This window comes from Protobothrops mucrosquamatus, unplaced genomic scaffold, assembly GCF_001527695.2.
Source record: "Protobothrops mucrosquamatus isolate PMUCROS unplaced genomic scaffold, P.Mucros_1.0 scaffold3916, whole genome shotgun sequence".
Classification (NCBI taxonomy): domain Eukaryota; kingdom Metazoa; phylum Chordata; class Lepidosauria; order Squamata; family Viperidae; genus Protobothrops; species Protobothrops mucrosquamatus.
This window is the reverse complement of record NW_015389860.1, coordinates 17,262-39,973: the sequence shown is the minus strand read 5'-3', so window position 1 is coordinate 39,973 and position 22,712 is coordinate 17,262. Positions and strand designations below refer to the sequence as shown.

Sequence of the window (22,712 nt, the reverse complement as noted above, 5' to 3'; positions counted from 1 at the left end):
CCTTCCCCATCGTCGGACGCGCCTGGGTACCAGGAGGTGGCTTGTAAAGAAGCGCTCGGGAGCCAGCCGGGAGGTGGGCGTGAGCCCAGAGAAGGGGCGGAGCGAATGCAAAACAAACAAAAGACGCTGCGTTTGCTTGGACCCGCGACATCATTGAGCGCGCCACGTCGGTAATTTAAAAAAAGGAAGCAGCTGCGCGCGCAAGTCGAGAACCTGGGGGGGAATGATAAGCGCGCGCGCGCACACGGACGGGCTTTCTTTCATCGGGGCGGTAACGAGCGCGTGCACAGGCGCGCGCGCGCGCGGCGGTGGCGCTGGCTGCTTGCTGTTGCTGCTGCTGCTGCTGCTGCTAAATATCCGCCTCCCTAAAAGCGAAGGTAGCGGCGCTAAGGGCAGGGAAACCTCGTTTTTCCCTCGGGAAGCCTTAAGTCCACAAATACCCGGATCCCCCAACGGAAGGTAAATGCAACCCCTTTCTCTTTCTTTCTTTCGGGGAAACCGAGAGCGAGGAAACGGGCAGGAAGAAGGGCTCTCCTACTAGTTCAGCCTTTGTTTTTTTTTTAAGGCGAGCAGGCTGCAGCGGCCGCGGCAGCCCGCGCCGTTCGTGCCGCGGTGGAGAAGGGAAGGGAAAGGGGAAGCGAGTGCGGCGGGACTGCTTTGGGGTTGGGCGTTTGCTTTCCATTTTGTGGCATTGCAGTTGGGAACGAACGCGGGGCTGGGGGGGGGAAAGAAAATAAATTCGACCCCCCCCCTCCGGTGGTGGACCTGGAAGAAGCCCGCAGGCAACGCAAGTACTTTGTTGGTGGAACTAATCCCTTCAAGGGGGACGTGGGGTATCGTTTCCCTTTCCCTCCCGATCCATTCTCACCCCGTAATGGCGGCGGAACTTTACGTGGTTCTTTTCTGGATACAGATGGCTTTTCGCGTTGGGTTCCTTTGGGTGGAAAGAGAAGACACACACCCTTTTGTGTGTCTTTCGTGGCAAGCCGCTCGTTCGGGGGGGGGCTCCGAATGTGTGTGCCCGGAGGGGCAACGCCACTGGCGATCCCTTTGCTGAAAGAGATTTCTCTCGTAAAGGCTGGCAGACGGGGGTGTTTTATTGATCGGAGGTAAGAAATAGTGGGAGTAGTGCATTACGCAAAATACGACTTTGCATTACGCAAAATACGACTTGCCGCGCGAGGAGAAATGTCTCTTTTAAGTATCGCTTTGGAGGAGCAAACCGATCTGCAAAAAAAGCTTGACTTGGTTATAGAGAACTAGTTCAGCATAAAAGCGGGGGTTGGGTTTTTAGCAGACCTCCCACGCCAAATCTCGTTTCCACTTTTAGTGTATTAGGACGTTGTAACAAATTAGCATCAGTTTTCTTCTTTTAAGTGTGGACGGTGATACCATGTCACTATTTTCTGCCATTAACCCAAGGGAGATAGTATTAACTCCTGCAAAGAATCTGAGGTGATGGGTAAATTCTTTATGAAGTGTCAACAGATCATGTATTTGTTGCTCTCCCTATTCCTTTCTGAATTTCATTGGAAAAAGGCTCGCCTTTCTGAACTGGCTTGCTGTATTTTCCGTATTAAGCTGGGTTGATTTAAAGGCCTTGTTAGAATAGAACATGTTTGTGCATTATATTTATGGCAGGAATTGTTCAATTTTTTTTATTAATATAGCTGCCCACGTTCAAATAGCTCTAATCTGCCAAAAAATATTTCTGACTTGTTAATTTTATATTGTCCAATTCTTGGAGATCAAATTTGGATAAATACAGTGTTTGAGTTGGAACTCCTTGGTTGTGTTACTCTTATTTAAACAAAAAGTAAATCTCTATTAATCTCAGTATAGATACCTAGGGAAAGCCACTATTTGCATTCTTTCCTTTTTGTTCTCTAATAGATAACTAATCTATATAATGCCCTCGCTTATTTTATGACTACTAATTATACACTAAAGAATGTTGTCAAGGGATGTTGGACTTTTTTTGGAAGTCCAATAAAATATTGTATAAGATTATACCTCCACTTGTGAATTTTTTTAAAAAAACATCAAAGGCTAACAAGACAAGGTTTTTCTTTGCAGAAATCATGTTAATTTCTGCTCAGTAAACCTTGTTCCACTAATTTTGGTAGAAAAAATTAAGATAACCAACCTTTAATTTCCTAAATCCTTCTAGGTTCTACATCAGTGTTAAATATGCCACTTTTTGGTAGAGATTTTGGGCATATATATTTTATTAGGTTTTTTTTCCTAATTAGAGAATTCTCAGGTCAGTGCCATCTAGGTCAAGTATTTATTTTGTTTTCCACTCAGTTTCTTACTATTATTCAGGCTTCCTTGAAGGTAGCATTTCAAGCATGGATATCTGCCATTTATCCTCAGCAGTGAAGACAGATACAAATCATTCCTGCATTTTCTCTGCAGTCTCCTTATCCTTCTTTAATAATATTTGAACTCCCTGGTTTTCCAGAGGTTCAGCGGTCTTTCTGGCCAGTTTCCTAATTCTGACATGCAGTATTTAAAGAGCTATTAATATATGCCTCAGTATTTTTTAGCTCTTTTACTTTTTCCTTATGTTCTTTTGTGCCATGAAGTAACATTTTCTTTCATTCATTTTGTGCAACTTCTAGTTGGAATACCCCTTTCATACGCCTCATTATAGATACTGCAAAACACAGACCTCGTCATTATGGCTTGTTTTTTGTATGTGCTGAGACATGTTAGCTATTGTTACACAGATGCTTCAGTAAGTTGAGAACACAAAAATGCTAGAAAAGCAAAAGATGGGGAAGGCTAGATCAGGGAGTCTCTTGCCATTTAGAAAGAAAGAAGGGATCTACTAGATGAGGTTCTAATGTTTCACTGAAAAAAATATGGAAATAGGCAGTTAATCTGAGGTTTGGTATTTTGACTACAATCTTATTTTGTCAAATTTTGTCTGTTTAGGAAATCAGGGTATAATAGATTTGATTGAGCATATAGGAGATATGGTAATAACTGATATCTTGGTATATATAATTTTTTTGCAGTTATATATAACCATAGAATATTTAATGCTACTGTGGTTTTTCTTTCAGAAGTTACTGTTTTGGAACTTCAGAGAATGACAGCATTTATATACTTTTCATGTACTAGAGATTTGTAGTTGAGTTTATTTTGGGTGATTGTTGCTCAACCAGTGAATGACAGACACTGCAACCATCATAAATAAAAGACAGGGTTTTTGATCATGTGACTATGGGGATGCTGCAACAGTCATAAGTCACTTTTTTAGTGACTTATGCTGTTGTAAACTTTGGTCACTAAATGAACTGTCTTAAGTTGAGGACTATTTGTCTGGAGGTAACATTTTCATTTGTTTTGAAAGAAAATACCATCCCTATCACCACTATTTTATTCTAGTTCATTCCAAGTGGGTTTATAACCCATTAATATTGATCTGGTTCAGTGATAATGCTAAACCAAAATGTTGTTGGTTGTGGAATGGGGTAATATATAAATGCATCTGTAGAAAAAAAAACTATTTTTTTTCAGATCACTAAGAATGGGTTTGTATAGCGTGCACAAACACAAATCACAGTAATCTGGCAATTTTCTGCTTCTGGAATAATTCTCCAGATTTCCAAGTATTTAATAGCATTGTGGAAAACTATATTTTTACTTACAATCATTTTGGGTATAGCTACAGTTCAGTTTATAAGATGTGACATTAGTAACTCATATTGTGCCTCAGAATTATTGCACTTATAGGATAGATTCATTTAAATGTAATATCCTGTTTAAAATTCATATTTCCTAAGGAATCATGCATATTAGAAAAATTATTAGAAAATGTTGTCATTATAAAATAGGCTTGTTATAAAAGAATCCATATACAGTCAACACTTTAAATTAGAACTATTAGCTGCAATTATTTTATATTGAAAATGATCCTCTTAGAAATAAGAAACAGACTGTTATATTCTCACATTCTAACCCCCCCCAGCTGGGATATATTTCAGGCTTTTCTTGAGGTTCTCCTCAAGTGTTTTGAGCTTTTATCTTGCTTAAAGGCAGGAAAGCAGCAAATCTCATTGCTATTACTTGAATCCAGGATGATGAGATACTTTATTCAACATTTAGGTTCATCATGTGCAAAGTGCCAAGGTAGCCTCTCTCAACATGGTAACTTTCAGATGTTTTAGGACTATGATTCAATTCAGTTTGGGAATTTGGGTAGTTATTTTCCGAATGCATCTTGAGAATATCTGATTGAGGAAGTCAGATTCTTGTTGCTTTCAAGGGGCTTCTTAAAGGAGTTAAGTAGGTGTACCTTAGATTACAATATTTGTTGCTTGATGCCCTCAGTTTTATTTTTACTTGAATCAACAATCCTTTTATATATTGCATACTACATTGTTAACACCATTTAGAAATAGACAAAACACTTCAAGTTGAAAATGTCTTGAAACCCCCCTTCCCTCCCAAAAATCCACAATCCAAATGAATGGAATTTTTCTGATATATCTTACTGGAAATAGCACAGCTCAAAATAGGGCACTCTGACTTCTACTTTTCAGTCAGGGCAACACATTCTAAGTTCAAACTACTTCCATTGTATCTTCATAATATTTTCCTAAATGTCTTCGCAAACATATTTTCAAAAATGACTTAGAATAGAAGGAGAGAACTCATCGAATTTGCAGATAACACTAAGCTGGCAGGAATAGCCAACATCCCAGAAGAGAAGTTCAGGATCCAAAAAGATCTTGGCAGACTTGAACAATGGGCCCTATCCAATAACATGAAATTTAATGGAGAAACACAAGGTTTTACACCTAGGCAGGAAAAACTAAAGATACAAGTACAGATTAGGTGAAACCTGGCTCAAAAACAATAACACTGAGAGGGACCTTGGAGTTCTAGTGGATGATCACTTCAACGTGAGCCAGCAGTGTGTGGCAGCAGCCAAAAAAAGCTAATGCAATCCTTGGTTGTATAAACGGGGGCATAGAATCAAAAGCACATGAAGTATTAGTACCGCTTTATAAATCCTTAGTAAGACCACATCTGGAATACTGCATCCATTTTTGGTCACATTACAAAAAAGATGTTGAGACTTTGGAAAAAGGGCAAAGAAGAGCAACTAAGATGATTAAGGGCCTGGAGACAAAAACATATGAAGAACGGTTGCGGGAATTGGGTATGGCTAATCTAGAGAAAAGAAGGACCAGGGTGACATGATAGCAGTATTCCAGTATCTCAGGGGCTGCCACAAAGAAGAGGGGGGTCAACTTTTTTTCCAAAGCACCAGAAAGGAAGAGAAGAAACGATGGAAAGAAGCAACCTGGAATTAAGAAGAAACTTCCTAACAGTGAGAAGTTGTAGGTGCTTCATCACTGGAGATTTTTAAAAAAAAGACTGGACAGCCACCTATCTATAATGGTATAAGTCAGTGGTGGCGAACCTATGGCACGCGTGCCAGAGGTGGCACTCGGCTCTCTCTGTTGGCACGCGCCACCGCCACCAGCAGCTGGTGCCTCGGGCCCCCACTGCCGCCCACAGCAGGAGCCCCACCCAGCACAAAGGAGGTGAAGCGGCCGACTAGCAAGCTCGAGTAGAAGAGGTAGAGCAGAGGTCACCAACCATTGTTGATTGGTGGACTGGAAGAAAAGGGAGGGGAAAGCATTTTACATGCATGCATGCGTGCACGGGGCCGCAAGCACACACATGCTGCAAATGGGGTGAGGCTAGTGCCTGCGTGATACTTACTAGCCCTGCCCCCGTTCTTGCATGGTGCAGCGCCTTGTATCTGCACCCCATGGCACGGCCATTTTTGCGCCTTGCAGCATGGCCCATTTTTGTGCCCCCGGTTTTTGCGTACCAGAGGTGGCACTCAGAGGCGCCTCCCTGCCCCCCCATGAGGGCACCACAATGCTGATGCGGCCCTGGCACTTTGCAATAAATAAGTGGGTTTTGGGTTGCGGTTTGGGCACTCGGTCTCTAAAAGGTTCGCCCTCACTGGTATAGGTCTCCTGCTTGAGCACAGGGTTGGACTAGAAGACCTCCAAGGTCCCTTCCAGCTCTATTCTGATTGATTGGATCAAGTGGTTCCCATTTTATGACATTTCCAGTGAAGACAAAATAGGATTTCTAGGATTCAGTACAAAGCTTCCTCAATCTTCCAAAGTTTTTCTGGAGAGATAAGGAACTTCAGGGAAGTTGGCTAAAATATACAATGAAATAGTGCCCTTAGATGCAGATCAGTATATTATTTTATGTGGAAAAGTAAGAAAATATTCAGTAAGAACATATTATAATTATTGCAATTTTCTTCCCCAAACTTGTTTTCTATAAAATCCATTCTTTATGATTTAAAAAAGTCTTGCCGTTCAGAAGTTCATTTTTATGGTAGGACAAAGAAGTTAATCTGCTTTTTCTATCATTGTGTTATCCTCTGTGTAATTTATTAGGATCTTCCTGCTTTTTCCACATGTTTAAAACTAGTAGAATCCAGAGGAAATTTATTTTCAATTATTTCAGTAGATAATATTTGCCACACTCGGCATTCTTGTACAAATTTGTATTATAGTCTGATGTGTGTGTGTGGGGGAAATGTTGAAATCTTATAGGATTAGAATGAGAATTTGGTAATTTTAAATGTTCTATGGCAGGAGTATCAAACTGCCGGCCCACAGGCCGTATGTGTCATGCCGAAACCGCGCCCACCCCATTGCTGGCAATGGGAAAAAAGTTGTGATACGTCACGACACGTCACATGACTAGTTGCGAGTTTGACACCCCTGTTCTATGGGGATGGAGGGGCAAGAGTATTTTGTTATCCAACATTGCCTATTGCTGGCAACCTATGATCTAAAATTCTGAAGAAATCTCTAGATTTGTATTGTGTCATTTTTAGATTGTAATTATTTACTTTGTATCCCCATCACGAAGATGTCAAGACTGAGTGATTGCTGGATAGAAACCTGAAAAAATGGTTACATTAACACAAAGTGTTGCATGATTATTTGAGGCTGGTTTTGTGGATGTCAGTTTTTAAGCTATGGTGATAGTGATGGTGCTTAAGCATGTAAGCTTGTTTTTCCTCTTCAGTGTGCCAGTTCTGATTACATCGCTAATGAGTTGTGAACCTGTATCTCATTACACTTTTAGGTTTGGTCACTGAATAGGCTTGGCTGTTCATGCCCATACACAAAAAGGCAGTATGTGTCTTCAGTTTTGCTGAATAGCGTTATGGTTGTAAACTCAAGGCAAAATGATAGCATGTAGCCATGGCAACATTTGTGTGTAGGTTTTTAAATATGGAAAAATGCAGGTACTCTTGATTATTGCTCATCATTTTTATCTCTCAACAAAGAAATTTGCATTTAAAGCAACATAAACTTTGAGCAAGAATTGAGGTATGTTCTTATTTGAAAGATGCAGCAAAATCAGGCAGAATTAGGATTTGGATTGTATAAAAAGGATTTCTTTATATTGAACAGAGTACTAAAGGAAGATATTTCTATAGCATGAAATACAGTACAAGAATACAGTTGCCTTGATGTGTTTAATTTATTTCATGAATGCATTCTGGTACATAAAATATTACTGTTATTAATGTTCTGAGCTATTCAAGGTTAAGTGATCTGGGGAGAGAAGCAAAAATAGCTCTGCATATCTTATTTAGATATATTAAAGAGCACAAAATAAAATTTGAAAAATTGAAGTATTACTTCCACAAAACTAAGTAACCAATCATTATATAAATAGCAATCACATGACTTAAATTTAATGGTTTGGGACCAGCAGCATGACCTAAATTTTATAGTCTTCTTCAAATGGATCACTTTAATAAATGCAGTGCAACTATATATACACGTGTGACTGTGAACTCTTGCTAATGCTAATTATATTGCTTTGGAAATAATGGTCACAATAAACTATTAATAATTATAGCCAGAACTGATGTTGTCAGTTGCATATAGTCACGTGACTTTTCACTTTATATTCATAGCATTAACAATGGAGTTTCTTGTCCCAATTGTGCTAAATAAATGGGGACTACCTGTAGTATGCTTGGTCACTGGTAAAGCTACAGTAATGTTAAGCTAACTAGTTACCAAATCTCAAAATTAAACTACTTGTATACTGATCACTGGACACCTTCTTTGGATTGATTAGCCAGTTGTTTTTGGTCATTTGCTGATTCTTATCCCTCCTCAAAACTCATGGTAGCTTGTTGTTCATATTTCCTCATGGTTTTCAAGTAATCTGCATAAAGAGAGTGCAAAAGTTGGGTTTAAACTCTACATTAAAAAAAAACTAAGATCATGGCATCTAGTCACCCCCTGGCAAATAGAAGCAGAAAAAATGGAAATAGTGACATATTTTATTTTTTGAACTCCAAGGTCACTGTAGATGATGACTGCAGCCATGAAATTATAGATAGTCCTCAATTACAGCAATTCATTTAGTGACCGAGCAGCGCAGTGGCCTAGAGGTAGAGCTCTCGCCTCACAATCAGGAGGCTGTGAGTTTGATCCTAGGTAACAGCTGATATTTCTATCTTTGGGCACAATGAGTAATTGTTTGCCGCAAACTCCGCATAGGTGTCAGGAAGGGCATCCAGCCAGTAAACGCTTGAGCTCCATTTTGTCACCCTGACTCCACAAAGGATTACAGGGTCGTTAATAGGAAAAAAAAGGTGACCATTCGAAGTTACAATGGCACTGCAAAAAAAGTCTTATGCCTGTTTTCACACTTACGAAGGGAACGCTGCAACATCCCCATAAATCATGTGATCAAGACTCAGATGCTTGGCAACTGACTCATATTTATGATGATTGCAGTAACTCAGGGTCATGTGATCATCTTTTGCAAGCAAAGCCAATGGAAAAGCCTGATTCACTTAACTGTGTTACTAACTTAACAACTGCAGTGATTCACTTAACAACTGCGGCAAGAAAGGTTGTAAAACGGGGCAATATTCACTTAACAACTATCTCGCTTAGCAAGAGAAGTTTTGGGCTCACTTGTGATCGTAAGTTGAGGACTACCTGTAAAAGACACTGGCTCCTTGGGTGGAAGGCTATGGCAAAACTAGACAGCATATTAAAAAGCAGAGATGCCACTTTGCTGACAAAGGTCGATATAGTCAGAGCTATGGTTTTCCCAGTAATAAGGTATGGCTGTGAGAGTTGGACCATAAGGAAGGCTGAGTGCCAAAAAAAATGATGCTTTCCAATTGTGGTGCTGGAGAAGACTCTTGAGAGTCCCTTGGACTGCAAAGGGATCAAATCAGTCAATCTTGAAGGAAATCAACCCTGACTGGTTTTTGGAAGAACAGATACTGAAGCTGGAGTTCAAATACTTTGGCCACCAAAGGAGAAGAGAAGATTCCTCGGAAAAGACCCTGATACTGGGGAAGATTGAAGGCAAAAGGAGAAGGGAATGGCAGAGGATGACCTGGTTAGATAGTGTCAATGAACATGAATTTAGGCAAACTCCGGGAGATAGTGGAGGATGGGGGAACCGTGAAGAGTTGGACATGACTTAGCGACTGAACACAACATAAACAAGAAGGTGTAATACTAGGCAACACTGAATATGAAAAACATCCTTGCTGTTTTCTGACTGCAAGGAAAGTTTAGAGGGAAGGTGCAAGAAGAGATTTACTATTCTTGTGCTAATAGAAAAGGTTTTGAATGGCCATAATCATGTCTTAAAGTTTAATATCTCAGAATTCTGAATATAAGATAAACTCTGAATCATTATGATGCATATAATTGAGCTATCTAAAATATTATAATCCATTTGGCTTCATATTTTTATCAGATAAGTATTATGAGAAAATAGAATTCATATTTTTAGTTTTGCAGTTTCTGATTTCATGTTAACAGTTAAATCAGTCTTGGAAATGGAGTACTAGAAGGCTTTTACAAAAGCGTTCTGTCTGTATATAAATCAGTGGCCCAGACTCTGTTCTTAAAGAATGACCGCTTTCAGTTGCAGTCTAGCTGGAGAAATTGTGGAATGCCAGCTGCATGGCAAGTAAAAGGAGAAAGATTGTATCTGCTTGCTTGATTAGAGTCAATAATAACAAAAGTAGAATTTTACAAAAGTTCTGAGCAAATTTGAGGAGGGAATCAAATTTGAAAGTTATTAAATATTTTATATCCGTATATATCTTCTATGATATGAATTTAAAACTGTATTGTGGTTATTTCATTATTTAAACAAACATAGAAGCCACACCATTCCAGACAAATGTAGCTAACCTATACTCTAAAAAAATAAAAAATTAAAAAAAGTGGGGGGGGGAATTATGTTTGGGAAAAATAATCCACAACACATCCACCCTACTGCAAGGACTGGGAAAGCAATCAGATTTTAAAAGGATTTTTGGAATGTAAAGTGAAGTAGGAATGGTATGGATCTCTAAAGGAATGCTCTTTTAGTGGACAGGCATCACAACTTTCTCTGTTGTGGTGCCTGACCATGCTGTATAGGCAAAAACTATTGATTGTCCACTCTGAGCTTTACATGGCAATTCCTAAAAATCTAAGGTATCTCAGGGAGATTTCTATTAATTGAAGAAAATATTCAAATCTGAATAAATAGTAATAGAACTTAGACTTATATACCACTTCACAGGGCTTTACAGCCCTCTCTAAGCGGTTTACAGAGTCAGCCTATTGCTCCCCCAACAATCTGGGTCCTCATTTTACCGACCTCGGAAAGATGGAAGGCTGAGTCAACCTTGAGCCGTTCAGAATTGAACTCCTGGAGTGAGCAGTGAATTAGCCTGAAATACTGCGATCTAACTACTGTGCCATCACGGCTCTAAATGTGGAGAAAACTATAAGAATTTCAAAAGTATTTTGCTATTCCTGAGTATCAGGTAGGCTTGAGAAGACTTGATAGTCTTGCAGTCTGAAAGAGAATGCTGTATTATATAATACTGTACGGCCAATTTTGGTGTTAAGATTTCTTTCAATTTACGAGCCTCCCAGAAGATAAATAAATACATGAGTAGTTGAATCTAGAATGATAGGCTTAAGTCATGCCAGTCATTACGTGGGTTGCCATGTGACCACACCTGAGTTTACAATTTTTGTTGTGGCTGTTGTTAAGTGAATCTGGCAGTTGTTAAGCAAATCCATTGTCCTCAGTGGGTATTTTTTTTTTTTTTTGCCAGAAACTGGAAGTAAAGGCCAGTTTCTGGCAAAATGCATCATAAATTGCAGTTACATGACAAATAGCCGTAAATGTGGGCTGGTTGCCAAGCATCCAAAATGTTTTTGGAACTTCTAATCTGGGTCATCTGTAGCCCTGAGGAATCTGACATAACTTTAGTTTAGTGACTGATCATAAGTTGAGAACTACCCTTACATAGACAAGAGCATCAAACTTCTAGTATAACCCCTCTTCTGTTCCTCTTGTAATACACATTATGTTAATATTTGGTTGGCAGAAACTTTCCAGCCTTTTGGGCACAATTCAGTGATGAATTTCCATGATAGATAATGTAGTGATTTCTTCTCATGCAATAGCAGAAAATATTTTCTTGATCGTCCCAGCAATCCCCTCTATGCCTTCAAAATCTGTTTTGGGAGAGTTCTCCAAACTTTAGGTACCAAATGTTTAGTGCAATATGAGCAAGCTTCAAGCTTTTATTTTTATTCTTTTCTATTTCATCATACTTGTTTCTAATGCCAACAGAATTACGAAGTTAACATTTTAACACCAATTAAAATTGCATGTTTCTTAACATTGACACTATAATTGAAGCCAAACTTTGTCTTTTCAAGTGAAATTATGTTTCAGGGAAACTGAATTTTGCAAAAACTTATTCAAAATTGTACTAGAATTACAGGAAAGCCTAACAATTATTCATCATGTTGTGTTCTAAATTGATTCAATGGTGTATCCAGATGAAATTGTGGTTAAAGCATCAGTGTTTATTTAGTTCTTCTCAAAGGTTGTGACATAGTTGAAATGTCTAAATTGCATCATTCTGATGATTAATTAAATACTTGATCTGAATAACAAAACATCTATTCTTTGGCTTCTAGCTCATCATTCTGCTCAGCTCATACCTGACAACTATATTAAAAATGGCTGCTAGTAAGGCAAAAAGTCAAAGCTCTCTTGCCCTTCACAAAGTAATCATGGTTGGTAGTGGAGGCGTTGGCAAATCAGCACTTACACTTCAGTTTATGTATGATGAGGTAAGACATTGGTTGCTTTTCTATTTATAGGTATTAAAATGATGTGCTATATAGGGTCTGTACTAAACTGCTTTTACTGTGCACTGTGGGACATCAATACAAGATCATAAATTTGTAGAGCCTTTTTCAGAAAGAGAAATGATTTTATTTTGTTTTTTCCTGTTGGTAGTTTAGATTAGATCTCATGGTTTTAAATAGAAGAAGCCTTCTAGAATAGTCAGTAAAATAACATCTCTTTGTAACTTTTTATCCTCGAAACTCATTTTTTTTTCTTTTCAAAACCAATATACCACTTCATACATTTACTTTTTTTCTTTAAACTTCTCTCTTCTCTTAAGAATGTAATCATATATAAGAAAGTGGCAGAAATTCTTAAAAGAGCCATTTTCCCATGTACATCGGTTATCCCTGCAGCCTTACTATTTTCAGCATTTTAACAGCATATATTACTCCATTTACTCCATTTTCACCACCATTTACAGCATTCATTTCAATTCTAGCCTTAGATATGTTGTAATTAGATATGTTGTAAAGAGAGAAGCAACCTGGAATTAAGGAGAAACTTTCTAACAGTGAGGACAATTAACCAATGGAACGGTTTGCCTTCAGAAATCGTGGGCGCTCCATCACTGGAGGTTTTTAAGAGGAGACTGGACAGTCAGTTGTCTGAGATAATATAGTTTCTCCTGCTTGAGCAGGGAGCTGGACTAGAAGACCTCCAAGGTACCTTCCAGCTTTCTATTCTATTCTATTCTATTCTATTCTATTCTATTCTATTCTATTCCATTCTACTCCACTCCACTCCACTCCACTCCACTATATACAAAATTGTTCTGCATTGCTTTTATCTGTTTTTTATCTTAACCATTCCTTGCTCTCTTTGGTTACATGCTGTATTTTCAAACTTTTATTCCTGTCAACATACATGCTGTTTCTTTTGTTCTCTTTTGCAGTAGTCATTCTTTGCTGGGCATTTTTCTCATGCATGGTTTTTTTCATTTAAGGCTTCTGCTGTGAATTGTTTTTCATACTTCTCACTACTATTTCATAATTGCTCACACCTAGAGTAATTCCTTATATTCGGTCCAAGGAGGGGTTTTTTCATTCTCTTTCCTTACATTCATTCTATTAGGAGATTAATTGATCTTCTACAATATTTTCCACATAAAGCTCTTATTTCCCCCCTCTCCCTATGTTCTACTTTGTCTCTTATTATTTTTACTTTTCTGGGGATTTTTATGCCCATTTTTTTGAAAATCTATCGTTCACACTGCCAGAAACAATGGCCGGTCTTAAACTGAGAACCTCTTATCCCCTTTATTTACTGATATCAAAGTGGTCATACTTAATTCTTTCATTTTCTGTGTATTCATGTGAATTGACTTAAACTATATATTTGAAGCATGCCTTTTTCTAAGCATATATTTTACCAAAGGATCACCTTTATCATTGTTCATGGGTTTTAGAAAATTCATTTAAAATATTGTACAATTTTTGCAGTTCTTCCCGAGTCTTTTGTTATCAACATTCCCTGGAGTGATAACTATTTACCAGATTGTAACACAATTATCACCAGCCTACAGTTGTATGCATCCGCAACAGTCTAGATGCTTTCAGCGTATGTGTTTTTATATGAATGTCAAAATCATACATTTTACTTATTTTATAATTGCATCTACACTTTCATCTATATCTTTTCATCATCTCCATTCCATCAGTTCAACTATGCCTTCATTCAAAGTTATTGCATCTTTTTCCCTTTTATCCTAGTTCCACAACACAGAACATAGTTGTTTTTCTTTAATTCGTTGCATTAATTCATGCACTTAAATACCATTTACTCCTCTTACAATCAAGTTGTCTTCTACATGCCATGGTTATCAATAGTTGGGGTGCATAAATCTGTCATCCGATGTGGCTTTGATGACTTGAGGCTTTCACATAAGACTTTTCAGAAAGACAGGAAAGGTTATTAGCTGTCTATGCTGCATGCAGCATTCCCTGCTGATAGTAAAGACGCCTACTGATCTAGATCAGTTTTTGACACATTTTGACTAGTATGCCACAAGCACAATGAAACCCAGTTTTTCCCTAAACATTTTCCTGGCGTATGATAGGATTTCTAATATAAAGGCTACCTTGCAGGTCAGTATACTATTTCCAGTATCCCACCACGTGTTGAGTATATACAAATGCTTATTAATAGTAATACTAAATTTTTACCCCATTTTATGGATCATGTTAATATAGCAGAAGCATAACATGTGACTTGCTTGCAATCTTTACCTCTCAAAAAAGAATTGCATAATGCCTAGGATTTTAAAGGTAGGCTTAGAATTGCTTGAACAAATTCTGATGGCAATTTAATAGTGTCATCATGAAGTCATCCGGAAAATGAAGCTTCATTTCAGAATTGTTATTTGCCTTTACTCGCAATAAACAGAAGCAGAATTAATACTTATAATATTTACAAGGGGATTTTTTTTTTAAAAAAAGTAGAGCACATTGTTTTAGACTCTCATATTTTGATCCCTAGATTATTAGTTGAAGCAGATCTTTAACACATAAGGGAAGGAAATATTTTTATTTCGGTGCTATACACACCAGAGCTGCAATAATTGGCATTATTGTTAACTGGATAATCTTCCATAACTTAATTTTATCATCCAAAGGATGCAAGAATCCTATATCTAACTATTGTTTTGTGCTGTCTAGTTTGTTGAAGACTATGAACCAACCAAGGCTGATAGTTACAGAAAAAAAGTTGTTCTAGATGGGGAAGAAGTCCAAATAGATATTCTGGATACAGCTGGGCAGGAAGATTATGCAGCTATTCGAGACAACTATTTCCGGAGTGGAGAAGGTTTTCTCTTAGTTTTCTCCATAACTGAGCACGAATCCTTTACAGCTACAGCAGAATTTAGGTAAATATGATCTCTAGATGTTTTCATCGGACTTTGATTTTTGATTGAATCTACAATGTGGTCCAAAGGAAAGATGTCATTTTTCCTTTTTCCCCAGAAAACATTGTTTTGAGCTTCTGCTAAACTGAACAGGAAAATGCTTAACATATTTGAAGACACAAAGGCTACCAATTAAATGTGGCTGTGTAGTTTGCATTTTTGTAGAGCTGATAGTTTTTACTATTTAATTCTCCCTCTGTTGATATGAACGTGTGCAGTAGCTGTAACTGTACAAAACACAAATTCATTTTATATCAGTATATTAGTTTGTGAGAGCCAGTGTGGAATAGTGGTTAAGGTGCTGGACTGGGAGACCTGAGTTTTGACCTTCCTTAAGGATGGGCCATTTTGTCTCTCAGGCCTACACAGAGAAGTTAAAAGCCTGAACAGTGGGCTTACACGATAAATTAAGGTCTGCAATCTTGGCCTTCATCCTGCTGTTTATTGATTTGGCATAACGGTAATAACAATAGTTGATGCTAATATGGTGCTATGCTTTGCTAATTGTTAGCGTGGTGCTGACTATAATGTGTACATTTCCTACTTAATCTTATGTAAAGTATATTTAAATGTATATATAAATTCAAAATTTTGTGGCTGACAAAGAGTTAGTGGGAGACTAGTATAGCTATTTCAGGCTCATTTGCCCTCATCAGCTAGTCACACCCTTCAGGGATGTACATATGTATATGTGTGTGTATACATACATATATACACACATATACATGTACATGTATATGTATATATGTTTAGATAGATTAGGTAGGTAGGTAGGTAGGTAGGTAGGTAGGTAGGTAGGTAGGTAGGTAGGTAGATAGATAGATAGATAGATAGATAGATAGATAGATAGATAGATAGATAGATAGATAGATAGATAGATAGATAGATAGATAGATAGATAGATAGATAGATAGATACAATAGATTGCATCAGTTACTTGCAGTAAAATATTATACTTTGAATGGAAACCGGAAAAAGGGGGCACATTATCTGGTAGTGGGGACTTGCAACCTATTCTTCTGCTTGACCAGTAAATGTAATATGCAATAATAATAGCATTGCAGTTCCTTTGGCATACCACACTTATTGTTTCTGACATGCATGCATTTTTCACCCTAGCAGGAAATAATAATTAAGGCCATATCTACTGTTTTGTTTTTAATATGCTATACTAGAGAACAGATTCTCCGTGTAAAAGCTGAAGAGGATAAAATCCCATTACTAGTAGTGGGGAACAAATCAGACTTGGAGGACCGCCGACAAGTGCCTGTAGAAGCTGCTCGGAGTAAAGCAGAAGAGTGGGGAGTACAGTATGTAGAGACATCAGCAAAAACAAGAGCAAATGTAGACAAGGTAAAGTAAGAGTTTGTTTTCAGCAGTATTTCAGAAATGAGGCTGTCGGATCACAGTCGACATTTGTTTTAATTACACTTATATTTAAATGTAAGGCAAAATAAGTTGGCACTTTGTGAGTTCTCCACATCTTACGGAAGATCACTATAATAGTTATCAACCACTTCAATTTAATGAAAGAATTTGAGCAAATAGTGACCTAATAAACTAAAGCTGCCTTTTGTAAATAGAAGGATATCTTTGTTGCCAAATTTTCTCTTCAATTATTCCCCAAACTGCAAATTATACATGTTAGCACAATACTGGTAAGCCTCGACTTATGACTATAATTGAGCTCAGAATTATGGTAGTAAATCATCACAATAGTGTGTCAAGACATCATATGACCAGATTTAAAGTTAGGACCACTTTATGGCAACTGTGAAGCAAACGTGGCAAAAGTTCCCAATGGGCACTTTGTTGCTGGAAAATGGAAATAAATGCTAGGAACCACAAAAAATGTACCAAATCCTGGTCACCTGACTGGGGGTTGCTGCAAGTGGCCGTAAAGGAATATTGGTTTCCACGCTCCAAAAATATGATCATATGACCATGGGATATGTGTGCAGCATCATAACTCTGAAAATGGGATTATAAGTAGCTTTGGGAAAGTATGTCACAACTTCAAATGGTCCTTAAGCAACAGGTCGTAAGACTACCTGTATAGCAGAAACTACTCTAGACTTGCTGAAATACTCTTGCAATATGTTAATGAGATAATTGCCATAAATCTTACAGAAACACAATTGGTTCCTTGCAGTTTTGTAAGAATGGATAAAATGTGTTTAATTACAGGTAGTCCTCAAATTCTGAGCAAAAAATAATACTGGCAGAGCCGTCGGTTTGTTTTTCCTTGCTAAAGCTAGCCTTAGCTCCATCGGTGCTAGCAGAGCTATGACTGTTGGTAGAGAGAAAAATAAACCCTCATGGTTTTCTTTGTTTCGCTAAAGCTAGCCTTCGCCGGTCTAATGCTTGTGGAACTAAGTCTCGCTATATTGAGGGAAAGAAAACCGAGAGCTTCTCCAGCATTATTTTTTATTCAGAAAAAAAAAATCCTCTTGTGGGATTGTGCCATGTGGCCTGGCCAACGAAGTGCCTTTTCTGTTGGATTTCCTATTGCCCGCTTAATTTGAGAATCTTGTAAGCATGCTTAGCTCTGAGAAATTATTGAAGTGAGCAGATCCAACTTGTCTTGAATAAATCTTTTATATTTAACATTATATGTGCGGGTTAGATTCCAGCTGAATTTTTCTGAAGCTCTATTAAATTTTGTTTTAATTCCCTAAGAGTTCCTGTGCTTTTTGCACCAAATTCAAATAGTTAAAAGTGGAAAAGTGACTTAGGACAGTTTTTCACACTTAACGACCATTACAGCATCCCCACGGTCACCTGATCAAAATCCGGACGCTTGGCAATTGGTTCATATTTATGAAGGGTATGGTGTTCGGGGTCATGTGATCATCTTTTGTGTCTATCTGACAAGCAAAGTCAACGGGAAAGCCAGATTCACTTAACCGTGTGTCTAACTTAACTGCAGTGATTCATTTAATAATTGTGGCAAGAAAGGTCATAAAATGGGGCAAAGCTCACTTAACAACTGTCTCACGTAACAACAGAAATTTTGGGCTCAGCTGTGGCTATAAGTTGAGGACTAACTGTATAACAAATTTATGATGGTTAAAAATTAGCCATTTAAAATCACCTTTGTGAATAAACAACATGTTTAGGGATTTGTTATCTTTTTTCCTAATATGTTGCATTAATTTAAAACATGCACTATTTCTTCATACAAGCCAGTTTCAAATGCTGATAATGTTGTCTACTTTTCTTTCTTTTTTAGGTATTTTTTGATTTGATGAGAGAAATTAGATCCAAGAAAATGTCAGATAATAAAGACAAGAATGGCAAAAAAAGCAGCAAGAATAAGAAGAGTTTTAAAGAACGATGTTGCTTATTGTGATCTTTAAGAGCTACACTTATAGGTGACAGTACTAACAAGACATTTTACTACTAACAATAGAGGACTGAATTAATAAGAAGAAATCTGAATTCAATACATTTTTTTCAACTCACATTGATATAAGAATTGAAGTTCAGCAGATCCATGTATACCAAGAAGGATGATTCTTGAAAGCAGCTTTCACTGGTAAACAGTAATGCAAGCATTTTTTTCCCCTTTTATCATAAGCAATTTACCTGTTAGTCATATGGTGCACTCTGAATTTACCTCCGGATGCTGCTCCAAGGGCACTCCTCAACAACTCTTCACCACCCTTTTTTTGTTTAAATGGCGTTCCACCAAAGTTGTAGCTGTCTTTTCTTTCTGACTTCATTTTGTGTGCTCTTAAAGGCTTAAGCCTTCAGTGATTTTTTTTTAAAAAAAACCACAAGTTGACAAAATGAGCTATTTCTAGCCTTTAAAATGTATAGTGCTGCTTAAAATAAGTTATGGTGGTGTCAGTTTTGCTGTTTTGCCAACATATTAGATGGACAGTGTAAGGCTTATCTCTAAAAAAAAAAAAACAGAATAGTGAGCATTTCCGTAATGACTATAGTAAATTTCAGAACATTAGTAATTATATTCTGGCAAATTAATACTGTCTTAAATCGGGAGTAAATTAACTAGGCATCTTGATGCAGAGGAGTTTCTAAGATTAACCCAATTTTTCAGTACATTTGTTGAGGATTGTAGTATTTGAAATCCAAGACGTATGAATGACATCAAGCTAGAAGTTTTTGGTTTATTCCATTGAGTAATTCTACCCTTCCTCCCAAAGACTTGGTTTCCTCCCAAAACTTGGACATTTTTACTCATGGTGTTGTGATGGTTTGGAGTCATGTATTGAAGCCATAGTGGTTGCTACATTTGCTCTCAATGTTTAACAGAAGAAGGGGTTTTTTTTTAATGTGAAAGTTCACATTATGTAGTTTCATGAATTGGATACAGCCCTTGTTTTAAAAGTGGGTGGTTAAAAAAAAATCCACCAGTCCTTATCCTGCACTTACTCCATTTGAACTGTGAAAAAAAAATAAGAAACTTGTATAGAAACTAGTAGTTTGTTCGAACCAGAGAAACTTAATGATGTATTATAGTTGGCTTTACTTTCTTTCTCCCATCAGAGTTGTTGGTATCAGCCTAGGTGACGTCAAGACATGAAATTCCACTCCTGAGTGAGCACGCACTAGTGCTTTCCACATTGTGGAGCAGTGGTGGCTAAATTAAAAAGACGGAGATGTGCAATCTTTTCATATATATATCTATATCCAAGTTAATAAGGAGCAGTTGCCAAGAAGTCTGACTCTTGGTTTCCTTGTACAAGAACTTTTTATAATTATTCACTGGATAATGGGATAAAGTTTGTAAAGACAGCTAAATTTATTCAGTTAACAATTGTTTTTCTTTTTTTGTCACTATTTGATCATTAATGGGGTAAATAAAAATGGCATGTGGAAGTATATCATTACACTTTTAAAAAATAGTTCTGGCCAATTCATTAAACCATTCTTTCTCAATTTGGTGCTCTTTTAAACGATAATTTTCTTCATTTCCAAACAGGATGTGAGAGGAACGGTCAAAAAGGATCAAGCTGGAGAAAGTTCTGTTGAGCAAATATACTTTATATAAATGCTCTTATCTGGTCGGTCGTAAAAATAGTTTTTCAGATTATAGAATACTTTCAAAATTCCAAGAATAAGCATGTATCAGGATGCTTTGGAAGATTTAGAACCCGGGTGTCAAACTCAAGCGTGTCATGTAATGTAACTTTTTTTGCCTTTGCAGAGCTGGGGTGGGCATGGTCTGTGTATGATGCATCTGGCCCACAGGCCACTAGTTTGACACCCCCGATTTAGAGTATCTAGCTTAGATCTGGGTATGCTTTAAGAGAGAGGGGGTTTTAAGAATTGGGGTTATGAGACCACATAAAACCAAGTCACATAAATCAATGAGCCAGGATTCTGTCCTTTCACTTGTTATTTTTTCTTTTGTCACACTTTTGAAATTATTGTGTCTATATTGGAGTATATACACTGTTTTCATTTAGTGTATGTGGCATGAAACGGCTTTGATCATTTTCAACAAAAGCTCCGGAAGGCTCCAGAAAAGAGGCCTGTGCATTTCATATGGTCCTATACCCATGACTTGAAAAAGTGATAAAACAGTTGCTTCATAGCTGCTTCAGTTTTTCAGAAATTGAAAAATAAGGGAATAAACAGGTAGCAGTATGAAGAAGAAAAATACAACCATGTCTGGATATTTAGAAAGTTGAAGGTTATGTCTGAGTATAAAGATTAGATTTATCAATTAAGGGTATTTGGAAAAAAATGCTTAATGCTAAAATAGGAAAACTATAAAGGAGTTTTATTTGCTTTATATTGGCATAGTAATAAAACAGTGCTAAATGATATATGAATATAGACTGAAGCAGATATCCAGTTCACATATTGTTACTGTGTGTTAGAGAAGACAGAATGTGACTAGATATGTTTATGGGATCGGGCAAGGCAAATAAAACACCACAAGATTGCTCTTCTGACAAACAAAATATGGACAAGGTTCGGTGTCATTTGTCCTAAATGCAGATCGAGATCTCATAATTTTCAGCTATGGAGCTTTCAATAACAAAGCATTCTTTGGGGATATAGTTTTGACAGGTACTGATTTTATGCAGCATAAAACAATCTGGTACCTGTGGATTTCATCTTAAACAGAGATGGGCAATATGTAACTTTCCAGATGCTGCTGAATGTCAGCTCCAGCAATCATAAACATATATGCTAACAGGAAGGAATACAAAGATGTTGCAGAACCCTCTTTGGAAGATCAAACGTTGCTCAACCCATGGTAGATATTTTATTTTGATGATACATAGAAGCTTTCAGCAATCATGAAGGAAGGTACGGCTTCACAGAAATCTCTAAAATAGGTAAACATAACTTCAATGAGAAACTTGAACAAAAAAAAATGGTATTTTTTTTAAAGGAGATTTATGCAATAAGAAAGTAAGCAAAAAAGATATAATTCATGTATCTCCAATTTCTATTGAACATAATTTAATACTGCATGCCCTTTAGCATGAAGGAACTACAGAAATTTACTGGGGAAAATAACTTGCATAGTTTAGGCATCACTTTAGCGTTTTGTTTTTAATCTTTGTAAGCTGCTCAGAATCACTTGCGTGAGATGCATGGTCATATAAATTTAGGCATACACACAGATTCAGAGTTTAGAATAGAATTTGAAACATCCACATGAGCCTTGCAGTTACAGAATTGTTGTAACTCTTTAGAGAGAGATGCTACTTAATATAAACTTATAAACCACTTCTTTTCATGCTTTGTACAGCCTTAATTGATACTCTAATCCTTTATTCAGTGGAAATTTATTCCTGTGTCAGAACTGCATTGCTGCCTAAATTCATTAAATTAAACTTATTCCCCTGTAATGTTTTAAAAATAGAGCAATTGATTTAGAAGTTGTTTACTTTAAAAGACAGCCTATGAAATCGGTGCTACTTAACATTGTTTAAGAATTAAGCCATGATTTTGCTTGGGTTCTTCGGTTGTTATTGAATTATAATTCCCAGCATCCCTCATCCTTACCTATGCTGCTTTGGTTTGTTGCAAATTCAGATTCTGCATTTCCTAGCATAATTGCTTGACTGCTTATACTCAAGTGTTTAAATGAACTTCTAATAGCAAACGGTGCACATTCTTCAAAGGATTTGAAATCTGATAGCATCAGTGACTGTGTATTCACAACAACTGGGGACAGTAAACATATAGGAAGCTGTCTCACAGTGATTCACATCATTGGATCTAACTAACTCAGTATTAGCCCCTTTGATCAGTAGCAGTTGTCCAAAATTCGTAATTTGACTTTTTCAGTCTCTTGAAATAAGTTGAGTTATGAAATTTGGTATATGTAGTTTGGTTGTTAAGTATATAAATGAATGCATTTTTCTCCTGCTTCTGATTTCTATGTAATCCATTATTGCCTATAAACCGGCTGTTGGGGATCTGGATCTTGAGGAACATAGGACCTATTTCTAAACTATCCATTCTAGGAATGATAGGAGATGAAGTTTACTCATACTTGGAAAATCACAGTCAAACATGTTTGAGCTGTACTTGTAAAAGCATCTGTAGAAAT

The 22,712-nt window shown here is 37.2% G+C and overlaps 1 protein-coding gene across 1 annotated transcript; it reads left to right on the top strand.

Annotated features, from left to right (window-relative positions):
• The first annotated feature begins 324 nt into the window (after window positions 1-324).
• RALB (RAS like proto-oncogene B) lies at window positions 325-20,074 on the top strand. The gene is made up of 5 exons (XM_015827741.1): window positions 325-459; window positions 12,051-12,206; window positions 14,922-15,130; window positions 16,345-16,522; window positions 18,402-20,074. Exons 2-5 carry the CDS (start codon window positions 12,093-12,095, stop codon window positions 18,519-18,521), a joined length of 621 nt encoding a protein of 206 aa, XP_015683227.1. The 5' UTR covers window positions 325-459; window positions 12,051-12,092; the 3' UTR covers window positions 18,522-20,074.
• The last annotated feature ends 2,638 nt before the right edge of the window (window positions 20,075-22,712 follow it).